This window comes from Hyperoodon ampullatus, assembly GCF_949752795.1.
Source record: "Hyperoodon ampullatus genome assembly, chromosome: 13".
Taxonomy (NCBI): domain Eukaryota; kingdom Metazoa; phylum Chordata; class Mammalia; order Artiodactyla; family Ziphiidae; genus Hyperoodon; species Hyperoodon ampullatus.
In genome coordinates, this window is record NC_136926.1 from 23552740 (window position 1) to 23575908 (window position 23169).

The following is a 23169-nucleotide window of genomic DNA, read 5'->3' on the forward strand; positions in this document are numbered from 1 at the left end:
GCTCTCGGCTCCGTCTCTTTGCTCTCTGAGATGGCAGGCCACAGATGTACTCTTCGGGATGCTTTGGGGTGGGGTGGGGGGCAGTGGAATGGGTTTTGCTGGACAAAGAAATGCTCCTGGGCCAGCACAGGGTCATAGTGGCAACTTTAAGAGAGCCCTCTCTGACCTCTTTATCAGCAGAGGAAAGCTTAGAAGTGAGAGATCTGATCACGGCAAGGAGCGTGTAAGCCTCCAGGCTGTGCAGAGAGTAGCCTGAACACACCCCTGGACCTGCACTGCCTGTAGGATGGCAGATGCACGTTCCTGGCATCTGGCACCCACAGGTCAGGGGCTCCATGGCCCAGCAGTATAGGCATTGACCTTGGAGCCAGATGTGAAGCTTAGTATGTGACCCTAGTGATTGACTTAGCTTCCAGATCTCGGTTTTCTTATCTGTCAGGTGGAGCTAAGTATCTCTCTTCTGTGTCTCAGATCAGAGGACACACTGTACCTGAAGGTCTTTGTGAGCTGAAACCGCTTTACAAACAGGAGGTCCCTTATGATTGGGGTGGAAGTCTCAGGGAGGGTGCAATGCTGAGAGCAGAAGGGGATTGTAGACTTTTTTTCAAGTGGAGGATAATGGGGATCTAGTCATCCACCTAATGGGAATTGTAATATGACGGAAATTAGAGAACAAATCGGCCAAGCTTTTCATTGACCTGCAAGAGGAAAACTGGAGAAAAATTTACTGTATTTTATTGCTTGTCTTTGCATTATTCCTTCGAGGCCCAATGCATTTTTTTGACTTACTATTTAGAAAAAGCAGCAATCTTAAAAATCTTGTGTTTGGGAGAAGATTGAAGCAAGAAGTAATTAAATGTGCTTTAATTATTTAAGGAAGAAAATAGTGCAGTGGTCACTTCTGGCTCCTGCTTTCTGAACTCAGCTAGAGGCCTAGGATCACAGAGAATAGCACTTGTCCTCTGCTTGTTCCCCTTATTAAGCTCGGCATGTGGCCCAATTAATACAGTGATCCAGAAGGCAAGGGAGGCGCCAGCAGCTTAGTGCTGGTGCCCTAAGGATCAGGGCCGCGTCCCCACTCCTCCCCCCGAGCTCCCTCCTGTCGCAGGCCTGGCTCAGGAGTTGCTTTCGCTTGAGGCTGTGGGGGTCTGTGCCTGGCTGCTGCCGCCTCCTGCTGTGAAATACGATGTGTGAGCTATTGATGCATCACACGGATGGTTCCATCTTCTCCGAGGGTCAGAGGCAAGAGTGGAGCTACTGTTGATGAGATTAGAGGTGTGAGAGGGGTCGTGTGGATAAGAATTGGCACGGTGGCTCACGGTGGTGGAGAGGGACACGTGGTCTATCTCTGGAGCTGCCCCTTGGGGAGAAGGAGCCTGCATTGTGTCCTGTCAGCTGCAGGGCAGAGCCACTGGGGTCTCAGGCACGTTGGCCAGGTAGCTGTTTCCATACCCAGCGTGTACGGATGCACCCCTACGTCCAGGTGGAGACTGGCTCCGTGTTCTGCTGTTTGTTCATTTACAACTAGATGATTTTTCAAGGAGCATGGCTTTCTACTCTACAGCTGGTTTAGAAGGATGGAGGGTGGTGGGCGAGGAGAACGACACTGGTACCTAAAGTCCAGGGAAGAAAAGGGTCCCCAGAGGGGAGACCCTGGGCACTGGCTGTCCTCAGATCTATGGCACAGCAGGTCATGGGCCCTGTGACCAGAGGCTGCTCATTCCCCCCAGATGGAGAGGCAGCGCCTCGCTCGAGAGAAGCAGATGAGGGAGGAGGCTGAACGCACGAGGGACGAACTGGAGAGGAGGCTGCTGCAGATGAAGGAAGAGGCGACGATGGCCAACGAAGCCCTGGTGACTTCCAAGGGGCTGGGTCCTGGGAGGCTACTCAGACTCCCTCTGGCTCTGAAGTTAGGCCCCCAAGGACCACGGATTAGCCACATTTACTTTGACATTTTGGCTTAAAAAAATTATTGTCTTCCTCTCTGCCTGTGTTTCCAGGGGCAGATTTAGATTGAGTTCAACCTCCAAGTGCAGGCAGACTCCACTCACTGTGGGTCACCTTTCCCACAGGGTGTCTCAGCCTTGGTCCGCCCCACCTCGGGGCCAGGTCGTCCCCTGGTGGGGGCCATCCTGTGTGTTGAAGGCTGGTTGGCCGTGTCCCTGGCCTCTGCCCACTAGATTCCCCCATTTGTGACAATCAAAAATGGCTCTAGACATTGTGACGTGTCCCCAGAGGGCACAGTCTCCCGTGCTTTTGAAGCACTTATTTAAAGAGAAAGAAGGACAGAGTTAAGCTGGGTTTCTCCCTCATAAAGTGTAGCCTCAGCTCAAGTGGGTCCCCATGGAGGGACCCTGAAGGGCCTTCTGAGAAGCTGAAGGGTGTGGCTTGGGGCCATTCAGTGGCAGGGCCCCAAGGAGTCCAAGACCTTGGTCCTTGCTGACCTGAGTGTCTGAGGCCTGATCGGGGCGGGAAGACAGGCACAGTACTCCTGTTCCCACTGAGCACGCTCTTTTCTCCAGATGCGGTCCGAGGAGACAGCCGACCTGTTGGCCGAAAAGGCCCAAATCACTGAGGAGGAGGCGAAGCTTCTGGCACAGAAGGCGGCAGAGGCCGAACAGGAGATGCAGCGCATCAAGGCCACGGCCATCCGGACGGAGGAAGAGAAGCGCCTTATGGAGCAGAAGGTGCTGGAGGCCGAAGTGCTGGCGCTGAAGATGGCTGAGGAGTCCGAGAGGAGGTCAGCATGGGGGCGGGGAGGCCCTGTGCTGGGGCAGAGCCTGCTGGCAGCTGCTGACCCGTCTCCCGGGCAGGGGCAGAGGCTCCTTCCTGCACAGGCCAGTGGGGCTGGAGCTGGATGGGCGCAGGAACGTAGTTCTCCTGTCCAGTGGACTCTGGTCGGTCTGTGCCTTTGCGATGAGCCCCCGTCTCTGTGATGCTCGTGTTTGCAGGAAAACCATCGAGCTTGTTCACAGGCTGCTGTTAGCTGAGGAGACATGAGGAGGCTCTTCTGACATTTACAGAACGTGCTTCTTTTCCCTTTTGGTTTGAGGGGTGTGTGGGGAGACAGCAGCTATTCACCTTTAACGCTTCCCTGAAGATGGGAGGGGAGGGCAGGGTGCCCTGGCTCACGACCAGGTCGAAGGATGGGACTGTAGTCTGTGCTTTTCAAAGACAATTGGAGGCTCTGGGCTGTGCTGGTTCCGCAGCCGTCAGACAACCCTGGCTCATTCCTCACGGCACTCGGTCTGTGGGTTTAGAGCACCTGAATTTGGCTTTTCACTGTCAGGGTGCAGTCACTACAGTTTCCTCTCCATTCTTTACGTGTCATTCTGGGAATGCGGTTCCGTGTTTCCCGCCCTGCCCCAGGCTCCTTTCTGTCCATGTGCGGTCACTTCCCCGTGAGTCATGTGTGTTGGGCTGGGTCCCCTGGGTCCAGTGTCCTGATGAGGCACGAGGCCCTCAGCGACGTGCTTATCTTCCTGCCCGAGGAGGTTGTTTCACTTGGGGGTCGTGAAGAATCAGTTCTTTCACATCCTGCCCTTTGTGATCCAGTATGACACCTTTTCCCGGCCCACTCTCACCCAGAAAGAAGCAGAGGAAGCTTCTAGCCCCTCCCCCGATTTCCCTCCCCCTCCCCCAGTTGCAAAGGTTCATCCTTGACTCTTCTGGCCACCTGCTTCACTGCTCTCCCAGTTTTGATTTAAACTGGAAATCAGTTGAAATGAACAATACCTGGGAATGTTGTTCCTGCTTCGGAAGTTCTGATTTCATGTAAATCCTCCCCCACCCCCATGCTTGTTTGCCTGGTCTGGTGCCACCCTCAGGGTTAACCCAGCTCCCTCCTCTCTGGGGATCAAGGGGGAAGAGGGGTCTCTTTTCTCCTCCTATCATCTTCTGTGGAACTGAGGGCCCCTTCTCTCCTTGCAGGGCCAAGGAGGCAGATCAGCTGAAGCAGGACCTGCAGGAAGCCCGCGAGGCAGAGCGAAGAGCCAAGCAGAAGCTCCTGGAAATCACCACCAAGCCCACATACCCGGTGAGCCTGGGGCTGCCAGCCGCGCTGCTTCTCACCTCGTAGTGGTCCCTTCCCTCCCAGCCCTCCGGTTCCCCTGGTGGGGCCTTCAGGGCGACTGTTAAGCAAACGCATGGTGGAGCGAATGGTGCAGAATGTTCTAGGGCCTTGAAAGAGAGATGGGACGTAGGGAGGTGACTTGGTTTAAGCAAAGTAACAGAGGTGGGAAGCAAAGTGGTCCAAGGGCTAATAAATGATACCATTGACGATCTTATAGGGCAGACGGTGGGAGAAGTAGATTGGGGCCATATTTTAGACGATCCTCTGATCTGGGAGGAGAAAGTCCTCAAAACAAATCTAACTGCCTCACCCTCTGCTTCAGGGGTGGGCACGCTGGGCCCAGAGCCTTTGTGGCCTCTGGAGGGGTGGGTGGTTGACGCAGCAGTGCCCTCTGTTCTTGTGGAACCGAACCGCCTAATCAGATTTCTCCTTCGTAGCCCATGAACCCACTCCCAGCCCCGCTGCCTCCTGACATACCAAGCTTCAACCTCATTGGTGACAGCCTGTCTTTCGACTTCAAGGATACTGACATGAAGCGGCTTTCCATGGAGATAGAGAAAGAAAAGTACGGAGCCCCCTCCCCTCCCCCGTGCCCCGCGTGGGCAGCCTGGCACTAACTCCTACAAAGGTCTGTTCTGTCCTCACCCACCGGGAGAGGAATTTCCTAATTGGAAATGAAGGGTGACAGACCAGCATTCATCTTCCAGGATAAAAATGACACGTGATTGGTGATCCGGAGCTCCAGAGCTCACCTGAAGTCTAGGACTGGCTGTCAGAGGTCTCCAAGCCAGTCAGACCGCTGTTCACGTGGTGGTCCATGGTGGTCGTGTTCTAACCTGGTGATGCGACACGTTTCCTAGTTGTGTTCTCTGGCGGCTGAGCTCTGTGGCGTGTCCCATGTCTAGAACAAGGGCGAGAGAGAAGAAACCCCAGCTCAAGGCTGAGGAGGGCAAACGGCTGGGGCCACAGTCAGCTTGAACAGCCCTGCCGCGGGATCCGCACATTGAGCCCAGCATGCCCTGAGCTGTCTTCCTCCTTCACTTTATGGTCAGGGGACGTGGCTCTGAGATAGAAGGGAGCCCCACTGCAGAGGGCATCTAACCGAGGTCCCCTAATCAGAGCCGTCGGTAAATCGGCCATCTGTGCCATGGCTGGGCAGGGAAATGTCACAGTAGCTGCCAAGCACGGGGTGCCTGGGTGACAGGGTCCTTTATCTTTTATCTCATTTCATTCCCACCAACTGACTTCAAAGGTAGGATTAGTGTTCCCATTTATAAATGAGAACCCAGATTTAGAGCCTTTAAGGAGCTCACCCAGCACCCCACAGCGGATGAGGGGCAGATCCGGGGTGCAGCGCTTCGTCCTCCTGACTTTGCGGCCCATGTGCTTTCACCTTGTTTGGTCTCCTCAGGTAACCCTCTCCGTGTCCAGCACGGGCAGCCACAGGCTGGGAAGTTAAGTCTCTCTGGGCTCGTGTCCTGAGGATAGAGGGACCCCGCGTCTCTGTCTGTGGCACCCACAGACCCCTCCACCCGTGGTGGAGTTCCCCTCCACCCTTCACTGTTTTCTAGGCACGCTCAGCGGTACATGGCTTTGTGATCAGGGTGAGGCTGCGTACTGCTTTTTTACAGGTTATGTTTTCTTTCTCATTACCTGTGCACACCAGGCACCACCCGTGCTTGGGAATCACTGCAGAATGTCCCTTGTGTCTGTGATGCCCGGTTTGCCTGGCTGTGCCCGTGTAGCTGGACACCCTGAAGATGGCTTCCTTCATAGATAACCATGTGTGCTTGCAGGTGGTGGTGGGCATCTTTCTACTCCTGGTGTTTGCTGAGTGAGCTTCTGTCATCTTTAGGAGATTATGTCCCAAAACAAGTAGGGATGTGGCCATGGCCTGTCAGAAGAGGTCACTAGAATGGAATCACTTCTCCGAGAAGGGTTGAGACAAGATTGTTTTGGATGCCAGGAGGCTTGTTTCTTGTGTTGTCTTCTGTACAGAACTAAAACCTATCTGTTATCCATTACAGCTGGTATGAGAGTTTACTGAGGCTTTCCTACACTTCCTTCTGTTTAATCCTGACCACAACCCTGTGATCGTTATCCCTGTCTTAGGGATGAGGAAACAGATGCAGAGCAGTTTAGTGACTGGCCCAAGCTCCCATGGCCCGCAAGTGGCCGAGCAGAGATGTGAACCCCAGGCTCAGACCCCGGGTCCCGGGCCAAGCAGCGTGTGGGTCTGGAGCCTCTCGGCCACGGTGCGCCTCACTGTTTGCCAGACCCCCTGATACTCTGTCCTCTCCCTGGCAGAGTGGAGTATATGGAGAAGAGCAAGCACCTGCAGGAGCAGCTCAACGAACTCAAGACAGAGATCGAGGCCTTGAAACTCAAAGAGAGGGAGACGGCCTTGGATATTCTGCACAACGAGAACTCCGATCAGGGCGGCACCAGCAGCAAACACAATACCATTAAAAAGGTACCGAGTCTCTTGTCTTTTGCTGATTAGGACAGTCGTTAATGAAATGTGAGGTTGGCATCTGGTTTTCTCGGTAGCCGAGTCATTAGACTGTTGTCATTTTTTATATGTACTTAGTTGAGGAAATTTTTTGACTCACGCCAGAAAGGGAATTTAATCTGCCCATGTCTGTGAACCCATTGGCTCGATGGAAGGGGAGCTTGTGTTAAAAGCTCTGATGAAATGAATCACGGTTACAGGACAGGTTTTGATCCATCATTTAGCAGTAAAGCAATTCTGTCTTTTAAGCCGAGGGGAGTTCTGCCCAGGGAGCTGCCTTACTTAATGAGAAAGCAAAATGAAAGGGAGGCTGTTGAGAATGGACTCTCCCTCTCGTCTTTTTGTGTTTTTAAGTGGCAAGGACTGTAAAATTCTGTTCTTAATTTAGAAACCAAATTCTGAATTTTTAACTTTTTTCAGACTTGAAAGGGAATGTCTAGAAGAACCTTAATGTTTTAAAAGATGAGACTTCATTTATGTTGCTAACAGTTTCATGTCTTTCTCCACGGATATTTTGAGCTTTCAGCATTTTGGAGGAAGTTAAATTCTATACTAACTATCAGCCCAAGAGTGTACATCTCTTACGCTGGGCAAAGCGGAAAGGTCCTCTCCTGCCAGGTGATGTCAGCTCCTGTCTCTTCCCCCAGGACCAGGCTAACTGTAAAATGGGGGTCAGTAAGACAAGGCTCTTCACTGAGTTTACATGGTGATAGTTAGATGTGTTTCACTTTGTACGGTTTAGCGTAGTCTTTAAATTGGTCTCCCAGTTTGAGAAATGTCTGTTTTCAAGAGATCTGTATCTACCTGCTATCGTTGAGGGGTACAGTCGGGAGCCCTGAATCCTCCCTCTTGACTCCAGTTAGTATTGACACCGAGTAGAGAATTCCTTTTAATAGAGTGACCTGGAGGGAGACACCTTTCCACAGTCCACGTTCTTCTTTCCTCCAGCTTCTGTAACTTACCGGGTTTCCCTTCCAAACCAAATTCTGAAACAGTTAGCAAAGGGGAGCTGGAGCGAGGCCTCAGCCAGTGAGCAGAGAGAAAGGAGGATGACTGGGCCAGTGAGCCAGCTGGGCCTCACAGGAGCTGCCTCGGACCCCTCCCTGCCCCACTCCCTCCCCTGGGCGCCGGGCACAGGCTCATCTTTGCCACTGCTTCCGTGAGGTGGGCCCTCGACCACAGGGCCCTGGGGTGCTGAAAGCTGGGGAGACCCGTTTCCAAGCCATAAAAATACACAAATGAAGTCACTTGTCACAATTTCAGGCCTGTCTGAGCATTTTGCAAATGGCACATGTGGCATTGTTGATATCACAGGGTATGTTTTTGTTTTTCTTCATTTTATTTTGCTGGTTTAGCCTCAAGCCCAAGGCAGAAGACCTATCTGCATTTGAGCCCTCAAAGTAGGTTATTCCCAGGTACTCTGTATGTGGTGATGGGACTGCCCTCTGTGATACTAACCCCTGCATGAGCTTGCCTGTCTCTGTCCCCGGGCCGTGCCGAGCCCTCCCGGGGGCAGGTGGCGCCTGGGGACTGGCCGCAGCATGCTTCGAGTCTGAGAGCAGGCATCTGCCCTGTGGGGCCAGAACAGCCTCCAGGGTCCAGAAGGCTGCCTCGTTCTGAAGAGCATGTCCTGGGGCTGTAGGACCAGCCGTCCTTCACATCTTGTGTCGTTGTCGGGCTGGGGAAGGTCATGGCTTCTCGTCCGGTCAGATCTGTCTAAAGTCCTTTGTCTTGGTGGCGTACTCCTCAGATAAATAACCCTAGCATGGAAACGGGGTCAATTTGGGTGTTGTTAAGACTGGTGCCTTTAAAACGAGATCAAGACCTTTCATGTGGTGACAGCCTCTGAAGACCCGCAGTCATACCTAGCGGCTTCTGGTCGTGGGATGAAGGGGCTGCCCGTGCTCCGTCATTTTCCTCTAGAGCCTCCCTTTCTGTACACATCTATTCTCTTTTCAAGTACAGCAAACCAATAGCACAGGGGTCTGATATGCAGTCAGGCTAAGCGGACTGTCTGTCCGCCGGCGCACTAACGGCCACCTCTGCCTGGGCTTCTCCGCAGTCTGGGGCGCGGTCGCAGTCGGCGTGAACTCATGTCGGGACAGAGCAGTCCGGGCACCCAGCAGACGGGCAGTCAGCGCTTGTGGAGTGAATTAATTGAATAATTGCTGCTTTCCTTCTGCAACAGTTCATTATTCTCCCAACAGGCCTAGGCAGTGGAGAGAATTTATTACGTGCAATAATAACATCCTGCCTCTGTTCCCCCCTGCTCCCCAGTAGTACCCCTGCCAGCAAGCCCACCCACACCTGACAGTCACATGGGATGTGTCCTTTGGTGTCCTCACCGTGCTTTCTGCTCCTAGAATAAAATAAGCCCATTGGAATCTCTGTACCAAAAAGTGCAATCTGGCATAGGATAGATCCTATTTGTGGTTGCTATTAAAGTCCCAGATGGATCTCATTAGAAGATGGATTCGATCTGTCAGTGGTTCCAGGAACCCGTGGCGTGAACCACAATTTGTGTGTGACACTTTTGTTTAGCGGGCTCCTGTTTCTTCAGCTTTCATACCGCACGCTGGTGCTGAACACGCCAGCACCAAGCGGCGCATGCTCCGCGCCGGGCAGGTGTGAAGAGCACAGAGTGGGCGGGCCGGGTGGCACCTCTGCTCAAGGGATCACCCCGTGGCACCCAGAGGACCCTGGGGCGGCTCCACTGTGGCTTCCTGGACCCCGTGGCAAACACAGGGGCACGCAGGAAGTCCCTTTTTGTTTTAGTCTGTGCTGTCAGATATTCTCTGCATGTGACTGTCCTGTTCCACCTTGATATGATTTCATCTCTCTTCTTTCTGTAATGATTCAGAACGCTTAAGTTCTTCAGGGACCCAGTTCTGACTGTCAGTTCTCACTGAGCTGTGATTATAGACAAATGATGTTTGATTTGTAGTCAAATGTGTACCGCTCCTAGGACATGCACAGAAGCCTTTTTTTTTCCTTTTTTTTTGGTGTCTTGATGTGAACTTGTTTTCAAAGTATGCTGCCAGGCTCCAGTTAATCAAGAATTCTGATTAATCAAGGGTTAATAAAATGGAGTTGGCTCTTAATACAGCTGGACTTAGTATCACCAGATTAAATAGTGGCAGCTTTTGCTACACGTGAAGTTGGATGCACTTTCCACTTTCTAGACTTTGGTGGTCCCTGTGGCCAGTGACCAAGCCTGACAGCCAGTCACCTGCTGTGCTGAGGCAGCTCTGGCCTTGTGCCTGCTGTGGTCTGGGCTGAAGTGAGCCTAGCTGATGAGAAATACCATGGCGGGCTTTGAAGTGTGGGCACCTAGAATGTCAAGGGCACAGCTCCATCTAGAAAGTCCGGGATGAGAAATGCAGACTGGTGGTGAACTGGAGAGTTTCCATTGTCCTGAAACTTGTCATTAATCTTGGTTCAAACCAGCCTGCATTGATTTTTGTTTTGTTTTTCATGTCTTTTGATCATAGATTTCTTCAAGGAAAGACTGGTTCTCCTACCTCCCGTGATCCGGGTGTACTCCTCCCCCTTGCTGTCTGTCCTCTCCTGCCTCACCTCGAGGCCGAGGCCGGTGTCTGACCCTGACTCATCAGGACCCTCCGGGGCTGGTGACACTTAAGCTAATTACAAGGGTTTACCCACGGGTTACCATGGGAATGCTGAGAGGCAGTCCAGTTTTCTCCACCGGGGTTGCCGCTGCTCTGCCACTTCCTAGCTCTAAAATTCTTACCTTCTGTTAAGGGTCAGTGTCCTCATCTGTAAAAAGGGAATAAAACAGTTCACTCCCCCCACCCCAGGATTGTTATGAGAATTTAGTGAGTTCACTGTAAGGACTCAGCGAGTGCTTAAAATTATATAAAGAAACAAATCTGCTTGTGAGCCTGGGCAGAGGGACGCACCACAGTTACGTGCACAACGTGTGACACGCGTATCCAGTAAGTGTTAGTTTCCGTGTGTTTAGAGGTAAAAACTTTAAAAAAGCCAGAATGAACTCCGCTGACTGTACTATCTGATTTGGATTTGCAAGGGTGTATTTTTCTCCTCCTGTTAATCTTAACTCCACATTTCAATTTTCTCCCAATCGATAATCGGTACAACTGGTTTGGCATTTGCATCTGAGTCCCGAGCGGTGCTTGTGATCAGAAGCTGCCCTTGGGAACGTAGATTTGTGGCATTCTCGGGGGGAGTCACCGTGACATGTATTCCTGGACTCTGGGTCTTGTGAGCGAGGGCGTGGGGTCTGGCAGTGAGGCTGGGGGAGGGGGACACAGTGTCTTGGGCTTGAACCTCTTGCCTTCAGAGCCACTGCACTGATGAAGTGAGTGGTGGCCAGGTGTGACTTTGCTGGGCAGCGCATTCTGGAGGTGACAACACGTTCGCACCCTTCATCCCCTCTCGGGGGACAGCTTCACTCCCCAATTCTGGGCTGGTCTGAGCGCCAGGAAACTTGTCTTTGTTTTTTGTTCCCATGGTCTCTGAAGAGGCACAGGATTTCAAAGGCAGTCGACAAATGAGAAATCCTGTGGGTCATAGAGCTTAGAAAGCTTATTTTTTTCGTAAATGGTGTGAACCATCGAGGTCTAGCTGTGGCTTCCACTGGTGGAGGAGCAGGAATGAGGAGCCTCGACATTTATCTGAAGCTCCAGCCGCCTCTCTCAGATCAGGAAGACATAAAAGTCCAATGTCATCTTCAATTTGCACGGACTCCCTTTGGAGATGCAGGGCTGGCCGAATCAAGTGGAGCACTTAAAACACCAGGGAAGTGATAAATCACAGGCGAGGGTGAATATGCGTGAAAGGCGTCTCCCACAGTTAAAGCAACCAGCCAGGCCTCCCTTGTGACCTCCATCAGCATCGCCTGCCTGGGCAGGGGCAGCTCCACAGGCTGCGCTGCCCGTGTGGTGAATACCTTCAGCACCCCCAGGCCCCGCTCAGGGACCCACATGGCTCTGCCTGCTTCGGAAACCCTGCGTTGTCTGGTGGAGCGTCCCCTGCCTTGGCTCCCTGGCTCCAGAACTTTCCCTTTGTGAGAACAGGGCAGAAGTGGTGGGGGGGGGTGGAGAAGAAAGGGGAGCAGGAGTGGAGTGGGGAGCAGGGGTCAGCAGAGGCACCAGGTGTGGATGCAGAACACAGGAGAGAGGGCACTGGCTCCATGGGAAGCTCAGGGGAGGCGTCGCAGGCATGGGCTGGTCTCGGGGCACCCTCCTCCTGGACGTGACGCCTGGGCTCATCCCTGAAGGCCACTCCCACCTCACGCAGACTGAATGTCCACGCGCCTCTTAACTGTCGAGCGCTTCCAGTGTTCTTGCTTGTTCCTGGTAGCTCCCTAGGTAGGAGATTCTACCAGCCTCTTTGCCAAAAGACCATGATCCAGTCCCTCCCTTTGGTTGGTGGGCTTTACCTGGTCAAGCAGTTGCCCTTTGGGAGGCGTTGAGGAGCGTGCAAAATCTGCCTCACCCTTCTAGGGTATTTTACCACCATTTCGAAGTGTCTGAGGACATTAGTGGGCCTTATTGGATGCAGTAAGACATCTGATTTGGTCCCTCAGCACTGAAGATACGTTTCAGTGCAGCTTTCCTCCAGCACCTGATTTGTCACTGCAACAGCGGGAGGGAAGAGTCGGGATGCAAACTCATTCTGCGGGCTCGAGGTTCTATTCTTATGATCCTTGCTGTGATTTCCCTTCTGATACTGGCAATTTGAAATGACATCGGTCTATCTGCCCCATTTCCCAAAGGCGCTCGTTCAGAATGCTCTGTGACCATCAGTTAGCCTCCCCCTGCCCAGCGAGGTGAATCAGGCTGATTCGTCCATTTTCCAGGTGGAGGAATGAAGTGAGGCCCTGCCAGCATCACACAGGCAGCTTGAGACATGGGCAGATACCGGTTTCCAGGCATCATTCTGCCACTTTAGGTCCCTAAAGGATTAATAAACCAAAGGCACCCTCTGGGTTTTCCCAGGCATATTTCTCTCTAGAGCAGATACGGTAGCTGATACCAAATTGGATTTGTTAATTGTGGTGGACTCGGCCTTTCATCCCACCTCTGCTTAGGGATAAGTGTGTGGACAGCTGTCTCCCCGTGCACATCACCAGATGGCATTTGGGTACAAGCTGTCAACTAGCAAGACAGCAGAATAGCTTAATCTGACCAGTTTATAGCAGCCATCCCCCCTCACCGGCCCTGCCCCCTCAGCTTTGATTTAGAAGGGGAATGTTTATCACACCCCAAACCAGAGATTATGTTGGAATTTGCTGCTGCTGGATTTGGCTGTCACCTTCCTGCTCCTGGTGGAGAATCTGCCTGTCCTTTTGTATCTGCGCCCTCCCCGGCTCCTTCGTTCTCAATATGTAGTGGTGGAGAGGAAGTGTAACATGATTTTAGGGCTTGCATTTCAATTCCACTGCATTTTTATGGGACAAGCAGAGTCTCAGCGCCTAGAGTTATTAGGTTAGTATCTAAAATGGGTTCAGCGTTATGGGTCTTTTTGTTGAAAATGAATTAGACGCTCCCCCACCCCTTCTTCTCTTCTCCCCCCGGGGATGAGTGGATTGAGGTGAGGCCCCCAGAGACTAGTTGGAGGAATCCTGGCGCTCTGATTAGTTTTCTTCTTCCAGCTTAATTGTAGAGCTTCTTCTCTCTCATCGTTGATAGCCGAAGTGGCTCTGTGTCCCACCCACCCCCTTTTGCTTTAGGAACAAGATTATCACAGTGCGGCCTTGTGAATCAATTTCTCTGTGCTGATGAAAGTGTAATTCATTCTTAATCAAACAGCCTTGCTGCTGCAGGCTCTGTGCCGGAATACATTTAGTTATTCTCTCTTCACTTTAGGAAGCAATCCCCCTCAAAAGGACTTTTGGAGGAGAGCTGGAAGGAGGGAGCTGGCAGCCAGCCTGGGGCTGTGGTTTTCCAGCAGGGGGCACTCCTGGGAGTGAGGCCGGAGGAGCTTCGTAGCTGGAAGCCTTCACTGCAGAGCAGGCCAGGAAGGATCGGTGAGCCTGGTGCTAGTCTCGGTGCTTCCAGGCTTGCTGTCTCTAGACCCTGGGGCCCTCTCTCAGGGGCAAGCCAGGTCCTCGTATCTAGATGAGCTGCCTGAAACCCTCGCCCAGTGAGGGGGAGCCCGTGAGTCTGCATATTGTATGCATGCCCGGGTTCAGGAGAGGCTGCTGGGTACCAAGTCCTTCCCTAGGGTTGGGGGAACCAGACTCCTGTCTTTTTAAGGAGGCAGAAGTGTCTCCTGAATCTGATTCATTAGCTGGTGGAGGTGTCTGTTCGGTGATACCGCACACAGCTCGGGTGGTGTGAAGAGGTCTCGCCCTGCCAGGAGGCTCCCTGTCCTGCCCTTGCACAGCCTGGTGGCCGTCACAAACAACGGGCAGTGTGATGGGGAGGTGGCTGTGGGGGAACTCTGCCAGGCTGTGTCTATCAAGGCTGGGCAGGAAGAATGGGCCAGGCCACAGGTGGACCAGAGCCCCCCGAAGACAAAAACCACACCATACAGATATGCAGCCGAGAAAGAAGAGGAAGTTTGTCTCCTCAGAATGGAGCTGGATTAGTGACAGACTTGAACAGCCGGTTCAGTCAAGAGAGAACTTAATTCCTCCTGTATTATTCACACGGCGGATTTTAATCAGATGTGAGGAGACAGCTGCAAGAGAGAAGCGGGTCAGTCCCGTGCCTGGTGAGGAAACTTCATGTTCTTTTGTCATCTTCAGGGAACTGGTGAGAGGAACGTGGGGTGCAGAGCTCCCGGAGGGGCTGGACGCGGCCGCCAGGACTCCCTGGCCGCCTCTGTCTGGACCCAGGGGGAGGTTTGGACTGTGTGGGGCAGACATGGCCACCAGTCATGCTTGGGCAGAACCCTACCTGTATGTCCTCAGAAGGATTCAGAGAAGTTGGACCAGACTTGACAGGTCCCAGAATGAGGCAGCCACTGTCCAAGAGGCCCTGCTTGTCTGTCCGCGTCCTGAGGCCTTTCTGCTTCACCATCTACTGAAATTTGGAGTCCTCCCAGCATGGCAGCGTGGTCGTAGAGCCACGTTCTGTGCACTTGGGGAGTCCCCCATGGCACCGCCCCAGTCCTGGAGGTGCTGCCCCCCGAGCAGTGGGTCTGGGGTGATGACAGGTGTTGCTAGATCACCAAAGGGGCTGCAGGGTGGTGGGTGGCCCTCGCGGCTGACTCTGGCGCTCACCGTGTGGCACTGCAGGATGCGAGGCCCAGGGTGGCGGATCATCTCTGTGGGCCCTTTGCCGCGCTGTGCGGAGAGCCAGGCCCATCCCTGAGCAGGAAGACGTACCGAACGCTGACGTGGCTTGTACACTTTGGGGTAGGAGAGGGTAGCGGGAATCCAGGATGCTTGTGAGCCGATTTCCAGGAGTCTACGAAGACGACCTGCAGAGGCAGTTCTTATGAAGGGCTAGCTTCGTGCCGTTTCCTCTAAGCCTTCCCCTCCTCCTTTAGGGATACCTCCTGCCTGAGGCTACATGGTCAATGTGACAGTCGGTGAGCTTTCTAGAAAGAGCAGGTGGTGAGGGATCCCACAGGTGAGGGGAGGGCTGGGGCGTGGGGCGGAGCCGGGCCGGGAGCACAGCTGGCAGTGCCTGAGGGGGAACCTCCCTGCCCCTGGGCTTGAGTCCCCATGTGGAAGAAAGAAGCCCAGGCTTCTCTCCACGGACCGTCCTCACTGCCCAGCTCCCCCGCCTGCGCTCCAGCATGAGCAGGTCCTGATGCCTGAGATGAGGGACGCTGCGGAGGTAGGGCGGGCAGAGGAAGGGTTCGGTCCGCTCCAGTCAGCTCGTGCGGGATTATCCTCTGACGACAGGCTTCCTGTTGGAATTGGAACCACCACAAACTGTACAGAAAGGGTGAAAGGCGGGGGCGGGGCAGCCAGGTCTGCCTGTGGGCCGAGGTGGGACGCTCCAGTGCCCTTGGTGTCAGCAGCCACGTCCGCCACCTCCGTCCCGTGGCTCTGCCCATCCCTCCAACAGCCTGGAGACCATGGTACTGTCTTCTTACCGAGGCTGCGCGTCCAGGGTGCTCTCCTGCTTCTGCACGGCCAGTGTTCGATCTCGCGCCGCACCCCTCCTTGGGCTGGGGTGCGACTGCTGCTCTCGCGAGATAAGAGGTCAGTGCGGGCTCGGATCCAGGGCACTGTGTTGCCCACCCGAAGAGGGCTTTGCCTCCCGACAAGCACACACTCAAGTGACTGGAGTCTGGCGCTGCCAGAGCTGCCAAAACCCTCCACTGGCACCTCGAGGGGACAGCCAGCACGCAGCTCCTATAGGAGGATCCAGGAATTCTTGGCGCCATCATTGTACAAACGGGCAGGAGGCTCTCGGAGGCCCCCACAGCTCAGGCTCCGTGCCTGGGGAAGAGGCCAGGCCTCTTGGGGGCATCTGCTCTCCCTGCCTCAGAGGCTGTGAACCCTGCCTTCGCCCTCACCCCTCCGAACCTGCCCTCTGCCCTGCTCCCCCCGGAAGGAGAGGCGCCGGAGCTGGGGGAGGCGGGACGTGACACTGCTGTTAGTAACACCAGCTGTAGCGTTTCACCGCGCGCCAGGCACATCACCGAGCGCTCCACAGAGTTTCTGTCCCTCCGCACGTCACCCTGTGAGGCAGGGGCTGCCACCACCCCTGCTTCTCGGTGGGAACTGGGGCCAGAAGAAGTCAGTGACCTGCCCAGGACCACCCAGCCGCCCAGATGGGCTTTGGGTCGGGCAGTCTGGCCGTGCCTGTGAGTGACTCAGTGTATGGAAGGAAGGGCTGCAGCAGAGCCCCGTCCCCTGCAGGTCCCCTGTACCCTGAGGAGCCGGCCTGAGGTCTCCCCGGGAGTGTGGGAGGAACCCGAGTGGAGACACAGGGTTTCACACCTTTTGATTCACTCTCCCCAAGAGCCTTTTTGTCCCACTGGCTCTCTGGCTCTTTCTTTCTTCCCCAGTTACCATCCTTGTTCCCATTATCACAGAGCACGTAACTCCCGGCCCGTCTCCTCCACTTGTGTTTAGGAAGAAACCCATCCTTCTAGAGGGAGTTCCTTTTCAGCAAAGAAATGAAAGCTCCACTCCCGTTGGAGCTGAGCTTTCCAAAGGGTTTCTGAAATTGGTTCCACTGAAAAAAAGAACTCAGATGTCTCCCTGCATTTAGCTTGTTAGTCAGGAACTTCAAGGCCAAAAGATTTGGCAGGATTTAAAGAGCTGGCTCTCAAGCTGTCTCATTTTGAGTGTACTGATGCTGCGTGTCTTTGATGGTGAAGTGGTTGGTTTGGAGTCTTCTTCCCCCACCCTTTGGAGAGCCAAGCTCTCTTTGGATTCAGGGACTGCCAGAGGTCGAGGGAATGGGCCAGACCATCTAGCCTGGCCCCATGGTTTAACTCCAGAGAAAAGTGGCTCAGAGAGGTCAAGGGTGTCCACTGAGGCTACACAGCGAGGTGGTGACGGAGAATTAGAGCCTGGGCCTTCTCAGCCCCAGGTGGAATTCTCGACTTTCCCATGCATCTCACCATTTCGTTATCGTTATCACCTACATCTTATTCACTCAACAAACTGAGCTTCTGCTATGTGCAAAGCACTAAGCTAAGTGGTTTGAGGGTATGAAGATGAACAGTATGCACTCTGTGTCCCCCCTCCCTGAAAACACTCCTTAGCAAAATCCCAGAGCTGGATATGGAGCACACGGTCTCACCCAAGTAACTGGTTTCAGGAGTAGAGCAGGAAGCAGGGCACTGGGGGTGCCCATGCCAGATGCTTCTGTTTGGGGAGATCCTGAGAAGGGGCCTCCCGAGTTGGGGGATTGGGGTTTGGCAGCCCGGGAGGTTGCAAACCCTAGTTAGTTCTTTATCTGCCAAACCGAGAGCTCCACCGCCCATCCTCCCTCTCCCTTCCACATCTTCTCAAGCTTGTGCCGCTCAGGACAGCATTCCTGGGAAGGCTCACAGTTTCTGCCCAGAGCACCGCCCCATGTGCTGCGCCCTCCCTGCCTAAACCAGCCCTACCTGGAAAGCCTGTTGCCTCCCAGTTTGTGGATGGAAACCCCCTCTCAGCTGCCAGGTCACGGGCAAGTCTGCTTTGGGGCCACCTGGGGAGCCAGGAGTGGAAAGGATGAGCCCTTCCTCACCTGACCCAGGCCTGCCCTGCCCGAGGCCATGTCTCCTTGCCCCAGCAGCGTGCCCAGGGTATGAGGACTGAGACGCTTGCATTGCTGAGCTGGCCCCCAAGCCCTGGAGCGGATGAGCCCCCAGGCTGGGACCAGCATGGACAGCACACCAAGAGGCATCGTAGAGACTCCTTTGTAGATGGGGATGTGAGAATCTATTAAAATGCCCAGGGTTCCCCTGCCCTCTGTGAAAAGGCGACACTGATGACATTTTCCTGCTGACATGCTTCTGCCCACCAGCCATCCCTCCTGGCATGTCCTCATTTGTCACCTCCTAATTTGAGTTCCTGGGCAAATCTGGAAGCTTACTTGGCATTGACCACCAGCTTCTTGAACATCTACTTGAACCGTCTTCCCTTTCACTCCCAGCCACCTTTGAGTTTAGTCCGGGAGGCAGGAGGGCATCCTGTTGTGAAAGCTGAAAGCCAGCCCCCCTTTCACTTTCTTCTCTGCTTCCTTGCAGCTCACCCTGCAGAGCGCCAAGTCCCGAGTGGCCTTCTTTGAAGAGCTCTAGCAGGTGACCCAGCCACCCGAGGATTGGCCACTTCTGCTTGCGGCACCGATGGGATGGGCCTGACACCACGGGAGCCGTCTGTAGGCGGGCTGGATGGGGGCTTCCTCGGGAGCTCGGGAGCTTTTCCTGGCTGAGCAGAGAGCCCAGCCGCCTTCATGTGCAATTGCCTTGAACTATGACCCTGCAGAAGTATCTCTCTTGGGGTTCTAGTTCTCCTGACCTGAGTCTTTAAATTTTTTTGAGTATTTGTCTTTCCTTATCTAATGTGGGATTCCGTGCTTCCTTTGTCCAAAGCACCCTGGGGTGTGTGTCTTACTGTCCACTGCTGACCTCCCAGCCCTGTCTGGGAAGTGGCTGTAGGAAATGAAGTACACAGGCCCCCTGGAGACCGGGAGGCTGGTGGCATCCCCCCCACCCCCCCAGGGTTCCAGAACATTCATCTCCTTCACTGGTGAGGAACTGGCATGGGAAGAAGCGTGGCCGCCCAAGCCCAGGCCCACAGCAACCTGCCTGCTACACGTCATTGGAGAGCGAGCCAGGCGATGGGTCCTCGGCCTAGGCACCCCTGAGGTAGCGCTCTGGCTGCCAGCTGGTGGGGAATGGGAAAGGCAGCTGTGCCTGGGGGAAGACCCGGCAGAAGCTGTGATGAAGGGCTGGCTGCCAGCAGAGGGCCTGGGAGGCCAGCAGAGCCGTGTAGGAACCTGCACCCTACAAAACACTCGCTGCCTTTCTTCTGCCACCTCAGACCAGGGTCCAGGAGGCAGGCGGGGCCCTCTCCAACCGTAGCCTCTCTTGCACGTGGCAGGCGGGGTGGGGGGGCTCCCCGTCACTCTAGTCAGCACCTGGCAGCCAAGCCATGACCGGGGTCTCTGTAGAGCTCTGAGGCCCCGACACCCAGTTCCACTGGCCCCAGTCTGCCTCGTTGATCTGAATCGTCTTTCCTCCCGGCCACACACCAGCAAGGTCCTCCCCCGACATGGCTGTACCTGGGCCTCCTTGGCTGTTGCCCTCATCTCCTTGAGAGCCTTTCGCCTTATGTTCTCCCCTGGGCCATGTGAGGGAGGGGATGCAGGTGACCCCTCACAGTGCGCTGCACCTGCTGACATGCGACCCCTGGCCATGCCGGGTGGCAGCAGGTCACAAAGCCACCCAACGGCCCATACTCACTCCTTGGTTTGGGGCCGCTTTCCTGCCCTTTCTTCCTCCATGGCTAGTGGTGCTGCTGTGACCCACCAGGCCATTCACATCCTTCCGATGAGGCTGCTGTGCAGAGCCGGGGATAAGTGCTAACCAGTGAAAAGACGTGTATTAAATGAAGGCGTGGGAGGGCCTGGAGATTTCCCGAGGGCAGAGGTGGCCTCTGGCAATCTTGTGTGGTTTTGAGAAACTGAGAAGCTCACAAAGATCCTGCCAAATTCTGTGGTCAGGCTGACCTAGTGGTGTCCTGGGCTCGCCGCCACCTTCTTGGGTCACCTTGCACGGAGGAAGCCAGCCCTATGTGTCCCCCCAGCCCCTCAGGACATGCAGGATGGGACTCCGAATCTGGACACTAAGCATGAATGGCTGTAGCTGGAAGGTTCCCTTGTGTCTCTCTGTCTCTCTGTCCCTCCGAGGCCTCTTCCCCTGAGACACGGTCCCGGCGGGGGTCCTCCGGCCGCATTTGTAATATAAGGTCTGACAGTTGTGAGGCTGTTTCCTCAGGCTCACCACCCATCCCTGACCTGCACATTTGGTCTGTAACAGTGGCTGTGGGCACAGAGTATGGTGGTCATTTATAAAAATGTTGTCAGGCTTTGTTTTTTTTATTATTTAACTGCTGTGTGTATATCTGAAATCTGGAAAATGCCAAGCCATGCAGCCACAGGGGAGCCGGCTGGGATCTGAGCTGTGGAGGCAGCAGACTCTGGAGGGCCGGCAGAGCCTGGCTCCAGCAGGGACAAGGCAGCTCTCCCTGGGGACAAGAGCTGGCAGGTACCTCCCAGAGATGAACAGGCGGAGAGGATGGTGGCCCTCAGAAATATCTTGAGCCCTAGTGGAAGAAGGAATGAAAGCAGAGCTTGGTTTTCAGGGCGTGAGCCAATGGCCGAGGTGACCATGTGATTTGTAAGTGAATGAGCTTAGGTCTTATTAAGTAAGGAAGCCCCTGACCTCCACTGAGAGCAGGGCCCTGCCCGGATTGTTTCGTTAGAAGTGCTCCTGATGGTCCTTGCGCAGAAGCACCGTGCTGGTAACACTCAGCGAGGCTGCGCTGGCAGCCCCCGGTGGGTCCACACAGGGCACCTCGTTGATCTGATTGAGGCTCCACCTCAGCCCCAGCGGCTCTTCCCTGTGCTGTCCTCACAGTTATTCAGTTATTCGCGCACCCACCGGGCCCTGCTGGACAGCACCCCGCGGCATTACATAACGCTTCCTGAGTGATTGCGTTCTGTAGTCTTGGGGACAGGTTTCTCCCTTTCTTTTCTCTTTCAAATCAAAACCACAAGTCCTGAGGCTAACAACCTGCGACTGGCTAAGCTTTGCCCGCTGACAGGGCTGGGGCCTGCAGGCCCCTGGAGGGGGTGGCCTTGGCAGGGAGATGGCCTCTCCCAGCAGCCCGGGGGCCAGGCTGGCCCCTCTGGGCTTCCAGGGAAGCTCCATCCACCCGTTTTCAAAGACGTCAAACCATCCTTCTTCCTATGGGGCCTCCTGTCAGGGCCAGACCAGGGAAGGCTATTTTCTATTCTGGGGGGTTGTTGTAATTTAAATGATTGTTTTAATAAAAATTCTAAGTTGTAAAAAGTTCGTCTTGGGCTCCCTCAGTTTGCTTGTTGTTCTGGCCATTGAAGTGGTGACTGGGGCTGGGGGGTGGCGGCTCCCTGATGTCCGGGACCTCAGCTCCAGCCCCACGTCTTTGGTGGTGTCATCCCCTTTTCCGGGCTGATGACAGCACCGCGACTGTGCCTTCATCAGGGCACCCCTCGTGCTTCCCGTGAGGCAGGCCCTGTACTGGGTCCCAGTCTCTCCATGTCCTTCCCACACCCCTCGCCTGTCCTCAATTCTAGACCTGAAAACTAGGGCACTGGACTGGGCAATCACTCCAGGCACTCCTGCTCTGGAAGACGGGGCGTGGGCAGCATGCAGAGCCACTGGGGGCCCAGGCACAGCCTGCAGGACAGATGAGGCCCCGCTGTGGTCACAGGGCCACATGCCATTCACGCTTGGAGTTGGGAACTACCGCTGCAGAGCTTTGGGGTTTTTTTGCTGGTTTTATTGTTTTAGTCAACAAAAGTCCTTTATTAAGACCAAAACTACTATAGGATAATTCTATCCCAAATCACGCAGCCTAAAATAGAGATTCAGGTGGCACAATGTGTTCTCAGGACTTCTGAGGGTCCACAGGGCTGCCTATCAAAGTACACAAAACTTTCCAAGAGTTTGAGTTAAATATAACCAGCTTTTTATATATTTTGGAAAGATATGAAGTTGTAAAACTAGAGAATTTTGAAGTTTTTAAACAATATTTTGTTAGTTTTAAATGTATTGAATTAGTAACTAATTCAACTTTTTGTTGGATGAATAATGTGAAACTGCTGCGTTTATTTTTTTAGTTGAAGTATAGTTGATTTACAATGTTTGTCAGTTTCAGGTGTGCAGAAACTGCTGCATTTCTTAAATGTAGGTTATGTTATTTTCAGTGATTGGAAATAGTTTTATTTCCTACGTAGTCCAAGCTAGAGAAAATACTTTATACATACTGGTCATTTGAAGCTGTCCAGACAAAATTTTTTTTTTTTTTTTTTTTTTGCGGTACACGGGCCTCTCACTGTTGTGGCCTCTCCCGTTGCGGAGCACAGGCTCTGGACGCTCAGGCTCAGCGGCCATGGCTCACGGGCCCAGCTGCTCCGCGGCATGTGGGGTCTTCCCGGACCGGGGCACGAACCCGTGTCCCCTGCATCGGCAGGCGGACTCTCAACCACTGCACCACCAGGGAAGCCCCAGACAATATTTTTACCTGACTTTTTTTTAAAAAGACAACTCCTGACCCCCAAAAGACAGTAAGGCTCTCACAGATCCCAAGGGCCCCATTCAGTGGGGTTAGAATTAATAATACTGATATTTGGGTACTGGGGAGACAGGTTGAATTCTCCTCTGCTTTTTTTGGTTTGTTTTTAGTTTGTTTTGACAGTGCTGTAAACCCAAAGCTGCAGGCCGGACCTGGGTGTTTAATTGTGGCATTTGCAGCCCGGCCCCATGAGGTCCTTTAGTGGCGCTCCTGCCAGCACTTCATCCTTTTCTGTCGTCCTCGCCTGAGCTGAGCACCTGGCAGATGTCCCCAGGGCTGCCCACCCCAGAAGCCTTCGCTTTGGAGGAGCGGGTCGGGAGCCACCCACGTATAACAATGAGTTGGCAGCCGGACTCTGGGGGGAAAGGTATCGGTGAGAAGATTGCTGCAACCATGTCTAATCTAATCTCTTGAGGGTCTGGAGAAGAGACTCGAGCCGTCTGTGTGTTCTCCGTCTCCGTCTCAGACAGCCCAGGCAGCTGAGAGAGGCCAAGGGCTCCTCTCCCCTCCCGGGCTGTGGCGGGACTCCCTGGCAGCCTGTCATTACTGCATTACAGCAGGATGCTGCGGCCACAGTCCCGGCCCTGGTAGGGAGTCCAGAGCTCGCTTACACGGAGAAGGCTCAGGGCTGTTCAGCACTGCCAGGACCTGAGCTGACTCAGAGGAACCCCCACCGGGTCCCCTGCCGGTTCCCACTTGATACCCATTTCCCACTGGGGTGGTAGCCCCAGAATAGCACCTGGCATGTTGCCTCTGAGCCAAAGAAATCAAGACATCTCCTGGAGAGGTCCGCAGCTGGAGCTGCACGCTTGCTCTGTGCCTCCCGGCTCCCCCTCTGTAACGAGGGTTGGCAATGAT

At 54.2% G+C, this 23169-nt stretch overlaps 1 protein-coding gene across 9 annotated transcripts in view; it reads left to right on the top strand.

Moving 5' to 3' along the window:
• The window catches only part of NF2 (NF2, moesin-ezrin-radixin like (MERLIN) tumor suppressor), a gene marked incomplete at both ends in the record, with an annotated part of 77191 nt that extends 58677 nt beyond the window's left edge, over window positions 1-18514 (top strand). For 5 of the 9 annotated variants that reach the window (XM_079717422.1, XM_079717425.1, XM_079717423.1 and 2 more), the window contains 6 exons: window positions 1731-1853; window positions 2523-2740; window positions 3931-4036; window positions 4510-4637; window positions 6380-6545; window positions 18219-18514. In XM_079717422.1, the coding sequence (XP_079573548.1) occupies window positions 1731-1853; window positions 2523-2740; window positions 3931-4036; window positions 4510-4637; window positions 6380-6545; window positions 18219-18269 (792 nt within the window). Of the gene's footprint in view, window positions 1-1730; window positions 1854-2522; window positions 2741-3930; window positions 4037-4509; window positions 4638-6379; window positions 6546-7941; window positions 8053-18218 lie in introns of those variants that run through there. The other 4 variants (XM_079717426.1, XM_079717428.1, XM_079717421.1 and 1 more) reach the window with 3 other exon arrangements.
• Between the last annotated feature and the right edge of the window lie 4655 nt (window positions 18515-23169).